Here is an 11,485-nt window from a genome sequence, read left to right as displayed (position 1 = left end):
AGGTCTCGAGGATGCTTGCTGTGCCCGACACTGCCCGAGATACTACAGTACAGCAGAGAAAGTGGCACTTACCAGCACGACTTCATCTAGGAAGAGAAATGAAGCAGGGAAGTGGGACAGGACGGGGAGATGGTGGCTGTTTCTTTTTTTTTTTTTGAGACGGAGTCTAGCTCTGTCACCCAGGCTGGAGTGCAGTGGTGTGATCTCAGCTCACCTCAACCTCTGCCTCCTGGGCTCAGCGATTCTCCTGCCTCAGCCTCCCGAGTAGCTGGGACTACAGGTGCCTGCCACCACACCCGGCTAATTTTCGTATTTTTAGAGTAGAGATGGGGTTTCACCATGTTGGCCAGGCTGGTCTCGAATTCCTGACCTCTGGTGATTCACCCGCCTTGGCTTCCCAAAGTGTGGAATTACAGGCATGAGCCACAGCCCCCAGCCAATGGTGGCTGCTTCTGGTGGGCTGTTCCTCGTGGGCTGTACGGGAAAAGCCTGAGAAAGTGGTGCATGAGTAGTATCCTGGGAGACAGGAGGAGAAGGAGCCACGCTGCGGCCTGAGGATGAGCCAGGCAGAGCCACAGCTTGTGCAAAGACCCTGGGGCAGGACCACGCCTGGTGTGTTGGAGGAGCAGCGAGGAGGCCTGTGTTGTTGGAGTGGAGGGAGGGGGAGAGAGGGAGCGGGGTGGGCAGGGGGTTGGACTTACATCCTCAGAGGGAGGTGGGAGCTGTGGAGGGGTTCGGGCAGAGCAGGGACAGGACCTGACAAATGCTCACAGGCGGCCTCTGGTGGCTGCTGCTGGGAGGACAGACGGGCGAGGGCGGGGAGCCAGGGGACTAGGCTGGTGCAGGTGGCGATGATAGGGGTGGATCAGGTAGCAGAAGCAGAGGTGGGGGAGTCAGCTAAGTGGCGTTGAGTGCTGGGGGGAGCTGGGCCAGCCATGGGTATTGCAGGTGCGTGTTGTGCCCCCAGTGACCAGTAGGAGTCGCCCCAGACAGCTCCTTGCCTGCCCCAGCCCCCTGCCCATCCTAAAAGGAAAACTGCGGCACAGAGGGTGAGCGTCTTGCCTGAGGCAGCTTGCCCTGACGACTGGCCGGCCCTTCCTACGACTTGACAACAGCCCCAGCCTGTTTAGCCGGCAGGCAGCTCCAGCACACCCTGCAGAATCCATAGGGCCTGGAGCAAAATGAAAGCACAGGACCCCTGTTTAAAAATTCCGAGGAGGATGGGTGCAGTGGCTCACACCTGTCATCCCAGCACTTGGAGAGGCCAAGGTGGGCGGATCACTTGAGGTCAGGAGTTCGAGACCAGCCTGGTCAACGAGGTGAAACTCCGTCTCTACCAAAAATATAAAAATTAGCCGGGCATGGTGGCAGGAGCCTGTAGTCCCAGCTACTCGGGAGGCTGAGGCAGGAGAATCCCTTGAACCCGGAAGGCAGAGGTTTCAGTGAGCCAAGATAGTGCCATTGCACTCCAGCCTGGGTGACAGAGTGAGACTTTAAAAAAAAAAAAAGGCGGCCAGGCACGGTGGCTCACGCCTGTAATCCCAGCACTTTGGGAGGCCAAGGCAGGCGGATCATGAGCTTGGGAGTTGGAGACCATCCTGGCTAGCACTGTGAAACCTGGTCTCTATTAAAAATACAAAAAATTAGCCAGGTGTGGTGGTAGGCATCTGTAGTCCCAGCTACTCAGGAGGCTGAGGCAGGAGAATGATGTGAACCCGGGAGGTGGAGGTTGCAGTGAGCCGAGATCACGCCACTGCACTCCAGCCTGGGCGACAGAGCAAGACTCCGTCTCAAAAAAAAAAAAAGAAAAATCTTGGAATTATTGGAAGTGTAAATTGGTGCATGCACTTTGGCAAAAGATAGTTAATATCTAGGAAATACTTTATAACCCAGCAATTCGACCACTGGGTATTTACCTAGAGAAAGCCACACATGTAATCACAAAAGGCAGACATGTACCAAATGTCCATAGCTGCCCTATTCATGACAGTCCCAAACTGAAATTTAACCAAATGCCCATCAATAGCAGAATGGATGAATAGATTGTCGTTTATTCATCCAGAGGAATAGTCTATGACAATCAGGAGTCATGAACCACAACCATGTGCAAAATATGAGTTCATCACACAAACGTCACGTGGAATGATAGAAGCCAGACGCACCTGAACTCTATTTATTTATTTATTTATTTACTGAAATGGAATCTTGCTTTTTCGCCCAGGCTGGAGTGCAGTGGCGCCATCTCAGCTCACTGCAAGCTCCGCCTCCCGGGTTCACGCCATTCTCCTGCCTCAGCCTCCGGAGTAGCTGGCACTACAGGCGCCCGCCACCTCGCCCGGCTAGTTTTTTGTGTTTTTTAGTAGAGATGGAGTTTCACCGTGTTAGCCAGGATGGTCTCGATCTCCTGACCTCGTGATCCGCCCATCTCAGCCTCCCAAAGTGCTGAGATTACAGGCTTGAGCCACCGCGCCCGGCCAATTTTTTGTATTTTTAGTAGAGACGGGGTCTCACCATGTTAGCCAGGATGGTCTTGATCTCCCGACCTCGTGATCCACCTGCCTCGGCCTCCCAAAGTGCTGGGATTACAGGCGTAAGCTACCGCACCCGGCCAAACTCATTTTATGTAATTCTGTGTGCATAACGTTTGAAACTGGCAAAAATTCACTATATTTTGAGGATTTTTTTTTTTTTTTGAGATGGTGTCTTGCTCTGTTGCCCAGGCTGGGGTACAATGGTGCGATCTTTGCTCACCTCAACCTCTGCCTCCCGGGTTCAAGTGATTCTCCTGCCTTAGCCGCCCCAGTAGCTGGGATTACAGGTGCCTGCCACCACGCCCAGCTAATTTTTTGTATTTTTAGTAGAGATAGGGTTTCACCATGTTGGCCAGGCTGGTCTCAAACTGCTGACCTCATGATCTGCCTACCTCAGCCCCCCCAAAGCTGGGATTACAGGCGTGAGCCACCACTCCTGGCCGATTTTTAGGATTTAAAAAGTCGATTGTAAATCTATAAAGAAAAGCAAGAAAGAGGGAATATTACATAATAAACAGTAAGAGGATGAATTCGCCAAAAGGACATATTAATCTTTCTTTTTTTTTTTTTTTTTTTTTTTTTGAGTCTTGCTTTGTCACCCCAGCTGGTGTGCAGTGGTATGATCTTGCCTTACTGCAACCTCCACCTCTTGGGCTCAAGTGATCCTCCCACCTCAGCCTCCCGAGTAGCTGGGACCAGAAGCGCATGCCACCATGGCCGGCTAATTTTTTGTATTTTTGGTGTGAGCCAAGATCGCGCCGCTGCACTCTAGCCTGGGTGACAGAGCGAGGTTCCCTCTCAAAAAAAAAAAAAAAAAGGAGAAATAGACAAATCTACAATTATGCTTCCAGACTTCAACATTTCTCTCAGTAACCAATAGGAGAAGCAGACTGAAAATCAATGCCATCGTCAACCACACTGACCTAACTGACGTTTATAGAGAACACCCCACTGAGTAACAGCAGAATATACGTTCTTTTCTTGTCTTTTTCTCTAAAAAGAAGGGTCTTGTTTTATCTCACAGGTTGGAGCGTTCAGTGGCTCACTGCCTCTTCTAATTCCTGAGCTCAGACGATCCTCCTGCCCCACCTCCCGAGTCGCTGGGGCTATAGGTATGTGCCACCACACCTGGCTAATTTTTCAATATTTTGAGGAGATGGGGTCTTACCAAGTTCCCTGGGCTGGTTTCAATCTCTTAGGCTCAAGCAGTCCTGCTGCCTCAGCCTCCCAAAGTGCTGGGATTACGGCGTGAGCCACAGTGCCTGGCCTGTATATTCTTTCCAAGAGCACATGGGATATTCCCCAAGACAGGCCATATATTGGGTCACAAAGCAAATCTTATCAAATTTTAAATAACTGAAATCAGGCCGGGCACGGTGGCTCACGCCTGTAGTCCCAGCTACTCGGGAGGCTGAGGCAGGAGAATAGCCTGAACCCAGGAGGCAAAGGTTGCAGTGAGCTGAGATTGCACCACTGCACTCCAGCCTGGCAACAGAGCAAGACTCCATCTCAAATAAATAAATAAAATTGAAATCATTCAAAGCATGTTCTTTGACCATAAGAGAATCAAACTAGAAATCCATAACCAAGAGAATCAAACTAGAAATCCATAACAGAATGATTGGTATTTGAAAAGCCTTTAGGCCAGGTGCGGTGGCTCATGCCTGTAATCCCAGCACTTTGGGAGGCTGAGGCGGGTGGATCACGAGGTCAGGAGATTGAGACCATCCTGGCTAACATAGTGAAACCCCGTCTCTACTAAAAATACAAAAAAAATTAGCTGGGCATGGTGGTGGGTGCCTGTAGTCCCTGCTACGCTACTCAGGAGGCTGAGACAGGAGAATGGTGTGAACCTGGAAGATGGAGCTTGCAGTGAGCCGAGTTGTGCCACTGCACTCCAGCCTGGGTGACAGAGCAAGATTCTGTCCCCCCCCCCCCAAAAAGAATAAAACTTTAGACCTGAATGGTTTTAGTGGTGAATCCTACCAAACATTTAAAGAAAAAATAACATCAAAATCTTCACAATCTGTTTCAGAAAATAAAAGAGGATGGAATACTTCCCAACTCATTTTATGAGGCCAGTATTATCCTGATACCAAAATTAGAGACAGTACAAGGAAATTACAGATCAGTATACTCAAAACATAGACACCAAAATCCTTAACACAGTATTAGCAAATGAAATAATGAAATCCAGTGATATATAAAAAGAAAACTACCTCACCACCAGGTGGCATTTATCCCAGGAATACAAGACAAGCTTAACACTGGAAAATCAGTCAATATAACTTCCCATATTAACAGACTAAAGAAAAACCACATGATCGTATCAATAGATAAAGAAAATGAGTTGGATACAATTCAACGTTCATTCATGATAAAAATTCTAAGCAAACTAGGAGTAGAAAGGAACTTCCTCAACCTGATACAGGGCATCTGTAACAAATCACAGCTAAACAACAACAAAAATACTATTGGCCGGGCTCGGTGGCTCATGCCTGTAATCTCAGCACTTTGGGAGGCCAAAGTGGGTGGATCACCTGAGGTCAGGAGTTCAAGACTAGCCTGGCCAACATTGTGAAACCCCCGTCTCTACTATACAAAAATTAGCTGGGTGTGGTGGTGCATGCCTGTAATCCCAGCTACTCGGGAGGCTGAGGCAAGAGAATCACTTGAACCTGGGAGGAGGAGGTGGGAGGATTGCTTGAGGCTAGGAGCTCCTGACCAGCCTAGACAACACAGAAAAACCCATCTCTACAAAACTAAAAAAATTAGGGCTGGGTGCAGTGGCTCACGCCTGTAATCCCAGCACTTTGGGAGGCTGAGGCGGTCAGGAGATCAAGACCATCCTGGCTAAAACTGTGAAACCCTGTCTCTACTAAAAATACAAAAAATTAGCCGGGCTTGGTGGCGGATGCCTGCAGTCCCAGCTACTTGGGAGGCTGAGGCAGGAGAATGGCATGAACCCAGGAGGCGGAGCTTGCAGTGAGCTGAGATGGTGCCACTGCACTCCAGCCTGGGCGACAGAGCGAGACTGTCTCAAAAAAAAAAAACAACAAAAAACAAACAAACAAACAAAAACTCATAGAACCATACACCACAGAAGGTAAATATAATGCTACATAAATTTAAACAATTAAAAACAAAATAAATCTTTTTTTGAGACAGAGCCTGGCTCTGTCACTCAGGCTGGAGTGCAGTGGTTGGATCATAGCTCACTGTAGCTCAACCTCCGTGGCCCAAGCAATCCTCCCACCTTAGCCTCTGGAGTACCTGGGACCACAGGCAGGAGCCACAACCCCCGGCTAATTGATTTATTTTTTTTAGAAGTGGGGTCTCACTGGGAGGTGGAGTTTGCAGTGAGCTGAGACCGTGCTATTGCACTCCAGCCAGGGCAACAAGAATGAAACTCTGTTTCAAAAAAAAGAAAGAAAGAGAGAGGGAGGGAGGGAGGGAGGAAGGAAGGAAGGAAAGAAGGAAAGAAGGAAAGAAAGAAGGAAAATAGAAGAAAGAGAAATACAGTCTCACTATGTTGCCCAGGCTGGTCTTGAACTCCTGGTTTCAAGCAGTCCTCCCACTTCAGCCTCGAAAAGTGCTGAGGCCGGGCGCGGTGGCTCAAGCCTGTAATCCCAGCACTTTGGGAGGCCGAGACGGGTGGATCACAAGGTCAGGAGATCGAGACCATCCTGGCTAACACGATGAAACCCCGTCTCTACTAAAAAATACAAAAAAACTAGCCGGGCGACATGGCGGGCGCCTGTAGTCCCAGCTACTTGGGAGGCTGAGGCAGGAGAATGGCGTGAACCCGGGAGGCGGAGCTTGCAGTGAGCTGAGATCCGGCCACTGCACTCCAGCCTGGGCAACAGAGCGAGACTCCATCTCAAAAAAAAAAAAAAGAAAGAAAAAGTGCTGGGATTATAGGCGTGAGCCAACATGCCCAGTGGAAATAAATCTTATTAGCAAAAAATACCCCCAAACCTGGAAATAAATATTAATACCACAGAAGTCAGAATGCTAGTTACTGCTGGGAAGGTGGAGATCACTATGCGGAAAGCACTAGGGGTCTTTGTGAGGCTAAGTCTTTATTTATTTATTTTTGAGACGGAGTCTCGCTCTGTCACCCAGGCTGAAGTGCAGTGGCGCAATCTTGGCTCACTGCAACCTCCACCTCCCAGGCTCAAGCGATTCTCCTGCCCCAGCCTCCCAAGTAGCTGGGATTACGGGTTCTCACCACCACACCTGGCTAACTTTTGTATTTTTAGTAGAGACGGGGTTTCACCATATGGTCCAGGCTGGTCTTGAACTCCTGACCTCAGGTGATCTGCCTGCCTCGGCCCTCCAAAGTGCTAGGATGACAGACGTGAGCTACCGCGCCCGGCCTGATAATGTCCTTAGTCTTGGCCTCAGTGGATCCTGTGGATACTGGCTTCACAACAATTTATTAGGTGATACATTCAGGTGTTATGCGTTTTCTGAAAGAAATATTTTCTACACACACAAGCTCACCCTGGTGTTCCCAGCTGAACTAATAATACACAACAAATGCTCAGTACAGCGGCCAGCATGTGGCGAGCAAGTAGCTCTTCCCGTTTAGGGAACTGCGAGGGAGTTTTGTTCAGAAGCCGGAGAAGTGGGCAGAGCCTGGGCCCTGAATCCAGGCAGCTGGCTCATTTATTCTGAAGCCAGTGGGAGCCACAGAGGGTCTGCCACCCTGGTCCAGGCTGTGAAGATGGCGGGTGCTGGCGTCCTGTCCAAATATGCCAGCAGGGAGATGCTAGGAGAGTGGCCCTCTGGGCGCACCCTGTGGTGCCTGTGGCTCAGCCTTGTCTCCCAGTTTTGTCGGTCAGTTCTGTTTCAGCCGCCCTGGAAGGTCTGCACGGCCACGACCTATTTCTGCATTTCTTCCCCTGACCCGGGTGGGAGTGCCCCTCGTTGCCGCCATCCGGTTGGGGGCGGGAAGGTGGGTGACTGCATGGGCAGACGGCACCTGCCAGCCTCAGTGACCAGACGGGGGCCCCTATCGTCCTTCCCATCTGTCATTCGTTATGAATCAACTGTGGAGAAAACCGCACGTTCGTGCTGGGCGGGTGAAGCTGCGTCAACGGCTGTCACCGAGCCCAGGTGTCGGGGAGGAGGTGGGGACGGTGGCTGCCAATGACTGTGTGACCCTGGGCACGTCACTTGCCCTCTCCGAGCCTTGCCCTATCTGTAAAGGGACCAGAGGCCCCCGAATTACATGTATCTCTTGGGGAGGAGAGTTTTGATCCAGAACTTTCTAGAATTTTCTACAGACTCTCAATGGGGGTGGGGAATCTTCACCCAAACGCTCTGGCTCTGAGTATCTAGGAAGCAGCAACATTTTTACCAAGCTGCCAGCCGCCAGCCCACCCCTAGGGCCCTGAAGTCCCAGAGGGATCAGGACAGGGTGGCCTCACGGCCCTCCTTAGGAAGGTCTCCTTGACCAGTGAGATCCACTCCCAAAGTCCCTTTTACACCCAATTTGCCTGACTTCTCCTGATCCCGAATATCACTTGTCTGTGCGACCTTTGTTGATCCATTTAGAGCAACAACCTTGAACCTCCCCCAATAACATTCCTGCTTAATTTTTCTTGCAGAATTTTTCACCATCCAACAGGCTCAGGTGTGTAAAATATATATATATTTTTTATATTTATGTGTATATATACATATATGTATATTTTATGTATAATATTTATATATTACAATTTTTAATAAATTCTATTATATAAATAATAAGATATAAATTATATAATATGTATTATACATAAAATATACATATATGTATATTTTATATGTATCTGTTTGTATATGTATATTATACATAAAATATACATATATGTATATATGTATATTAATATATATTTTATGTGTGTATATATGTACATGTATATACATATGTGTGTATATATGTATGTGTATATGTGTATACATATATACATATATGTATATGTGTGTGTATATGTGTGTGTGTGTGTATATATATATATATAGAGAGAGAGTTTTGTTTTGTTTTGGAGACAGGGTTTCATTCTATTGCCGAAGCTGGAGTGCTGTGTTATGATCTCAGCTCACTGCAGCCTCCACCTTCTGTGTTCAATTGATTCTCTTGCCTCACCTCCCAAGTAGCTGGGACTACAGGAGCGTGCCACCCATGCCCAACTAATTTTTGTATTTTTAGTAGAGACAGGGTTTTGCCATGTTGGCCAGGCTGGTCTCGAACTCCTGACCTCAAGTGATCCTCCCGCCTTGGCCTCCCAAACTACTTTGATTACTTTGATTACAGACGTGAGCTCCCGTACTCACCTGGCCATATTTTTTATTCTTTTTTTGTTTTCTCACTCTGTCACCAGGCTAGAGCGCAGTGACATGATCTCGACTCACTGCAACCTCTGCCTCCCGGGTTCAAGTGATTCTCCTGCCTCAGCCTCCCAAGTAGATGGGACTACAGACGTGCGCCACCATGCCCAGCTAATTTTTGTGTTTTTAGTAGAGATGGAGTTTCACCATGCTGGCCAGGATGGTCTTGATTTCTTGACTTCGTGATCCGCCCACCTGGGCCTCCCAAAGTGTACCGATTACAGGCGTGAGCCGCCGGGCCCAGCCTAAAATTTATTATCTGTTCTTTAACTAGAACCTTAGGTAAGGAGGTCTGGGATCTGTGTCTCTTGGCTGCTGTGCCTGGCACACAGTTGGCACTCCGTGAATGCTTGCACAATGAAGGGACGGCCCTGCCTGGAATTTGCCTGGTAGGCGTCTAGACTCCGGGGCTCCGCAGGTGAGGGATGCGCTCCCGGCTCTGTCTTGTCCCAGCTCCACCAGTCACTCCCCTGCTCTGTGCCTCAACCTCCTCGTCTGTCAAACAGGGACAATAACAGTAACTACAGGGTGATGTGAGTATAAAACCAGCTAATGTGAGCTAAAACCCAGCTAATTTTTTGTATTTTTAGTAGAGATGGGGTTTCACCATGTTGGCCAGGCTGGTTTTGAACTCCTGACCTCAGGTGAGCCACCCACCTCTGCAGGGCGGATCACCTGAGGTCAGGGCAGAGTCACTGGAAACAGTCCATGACGCCTGGCCTGAGCTGTTTCTTAAAAATATATCAGTAGGGCTGAGTGTGGTGGCTCACGCCTGTAATCCCACACTTTTGGGAGGCCCAGGCGGGTGGATCACCTGAGGTCAGGAGTTTGAGACCAGCCTGGCCAACATGGTGAATGAAACCCCATCTCTACTAAAATATACAAAGTTAGCCCAGCGTAGTGGTGAATGCCTGTAATCCCAGCTACTCGGGAGGCTGAGGCAGGAGAATCACTTGAACCCGGGAGGTGGAGGTTGCAGAGTCGAGATGGTGCCACTGCACTCCCAGCCTGGGCAATAAGAGTGAAACTCCGTCTCAAAAAAATAAAATAAAATAAATAAATATATATATGTGTGTGTATATATATGTATGTGTGTGTATATGTGTGTGTGTGTGTATATATGTATGTGTATATATATATATATGTCAACAGTAGCATGGGTGTGACGGTTCCTGATTGGCTCAGAGGAGGGGGACATCTCCGGGTGTAGCCTGACAAGGAGCGTCCGCCCCTTCTCCAGAAGGAGGAAGAAGGGCCCCGCTGGTCACACAGGACCCAGTCTGCGGTGGGGGTTTTCCCGCCACCGCCCCGCCCTCCCCGGGGCCCCCACCTCACCCTCTCCCAGCACCCTTCACCATCAACCTGTCAGGCCCGGTCTGAGCAGGTCTGGAGGTGGGCGGGGAGCCCTGGCCTCCCCACCTCCTCCCGTCCCCACCCTGTTCCCAGCACTCAAGCCTTGCCACCGTCGAGCCGGGCTTCCTGGGTGTTCCAGGCAAGGAAGTCTGGGTCCCTGGAGGGTGACCCCCAAGAAAAAGGCAGCCCCCTGTGCACCCGGCTGCCCCGAGCCCTCTCCAGGGCCAGCTGGGCTGGGGGTTGCCCTGGCCAGCGGGGCCCGGGGGCGATGCCACCCGGTGCCGACTGAGGCCACCACACCATGGCCCGCTCACTGACCTGGCGCTGCTGCCCCTGGTGCCTGACGGAGGATGAGAAGGCCGCCGCCCGGGTGGACCAGGAGATCAACAGGATCCTCTTGGAGCAGAAGAAGCAGGACCGCGCAGAGCTGAAGCTGCTGCTTTTGGGTGAGTCCCGGGTCGGGCAGTGGGTGGTAGGCAGTGAGCGGTGGGCAGCTGGCGGGGGTGTCAGGGCAAGGAGGTGGATCAAGCTAGGTCAGACCTTGGCATCGTGGAGCCCTCGCCTCCTCCCAGGGAATGGGGAGCCTGGAATCCATTTTCCAGATGAGAAAGACTGAGGCTCCGAGAAGCCAAGTTCCTAGTTCAACGTGCGACCAGCGGCCGGGTGCCCAGGCCTGTCCACTGCGCGGGGCATACACAACAGCAGACGGGGCTCGGCTGGGCCCCTGCCGGGCAGGCCCAGCACGCCCTACCTGTCTGTGTCATGGCGAGGGAATGATGAGCTCAGGTGTGCAACCCGTTCTGGCCAGCCCGTCCGCAAGGGAGGGGCCGGCTCCAGCCTCTCCTTCCTCTCCAGAAGGCTCAGGATGCTCCCTCTCGCCTTTACGTCCCTGCCATGGCTGGAGAGGGCTTGTCTAGGGCTCGTTTTGGGGCTAGAAAGGATAGATTGATTGGTTCATTGGTTCATTCATTCATTATTCATTCATTCAAGATTTCTTGAGTAGCTCCCAGGGACACAGCTGCCAAACAGGGGAAGATATTTCTGTCTTCCTGGATCTCATTTCCTGTGAAGGAGCCAAGACATTGAGTCTGTAAACTCATAAGCAGATAAAATAATTCTGGCAACAAGAATTTTCTAGGAGAAAACAAAACAGGGTGATGGCTTCCAAGCAGAGGCTTCAGATGGGGGAGTCGACATCAGTTACGGTTCAAGATTCTGAACTC

The 11,485-nt window shown here is 50.4% G+C and overlaps 1 protein-coding gene across 1 annotated transcript in view; it reads left to right on the top strand.

Moving 5' to 3' along the window:
* The first annotated feature begins 362 nt into the window (after positions 1-362).
* GNA15 (G protein subunit alpha 15) overlaps positions 363-11,485 on the top strand; it is a 40,913-nt gene continuing 29,790 nt past the window's right edge. The window contains exons 1-4 of the mRNA XM_026455496.2: positions 363-612; positions 3,556-3,643; positions 8,147-8,172; positions 10,062-10,708. Of these exons, the coding sequence (XP_026311281.1) occupies positions 10,564-10,708 (145 nt within the window). The 5' untranslated portion in view covers positions 363-612; positions 3,556-3,643; positions 8,147-8,172; positions 10,062-10,563. The remainder of the gene's footprint in view (positions 613-3,555; positions 3,644-8,146; positions 8,173-10,061; positions 10,709-11,485) is intronic.

This window comes from Piliocolobus tephrosceles, chromosome 21 (assembly GCF_002776525.5).
Source record: "Piliocolobus tephrosceles isolate RC106 chromosome 21, ASM277652v3, whole genome shotgun sequence".
Lineage (NCBI taxonomy): Eukaryota > Metazoa > Chordata > Mammalia > Primates > Cercopithecidae > Piliocolobus > Piliocolobus tephrosceles.
The sequence above is the reverse complement of the archived record's forward strand: the minus strand, read 5'-3'. Positions and strand labels throughout refer to the sequence as shown.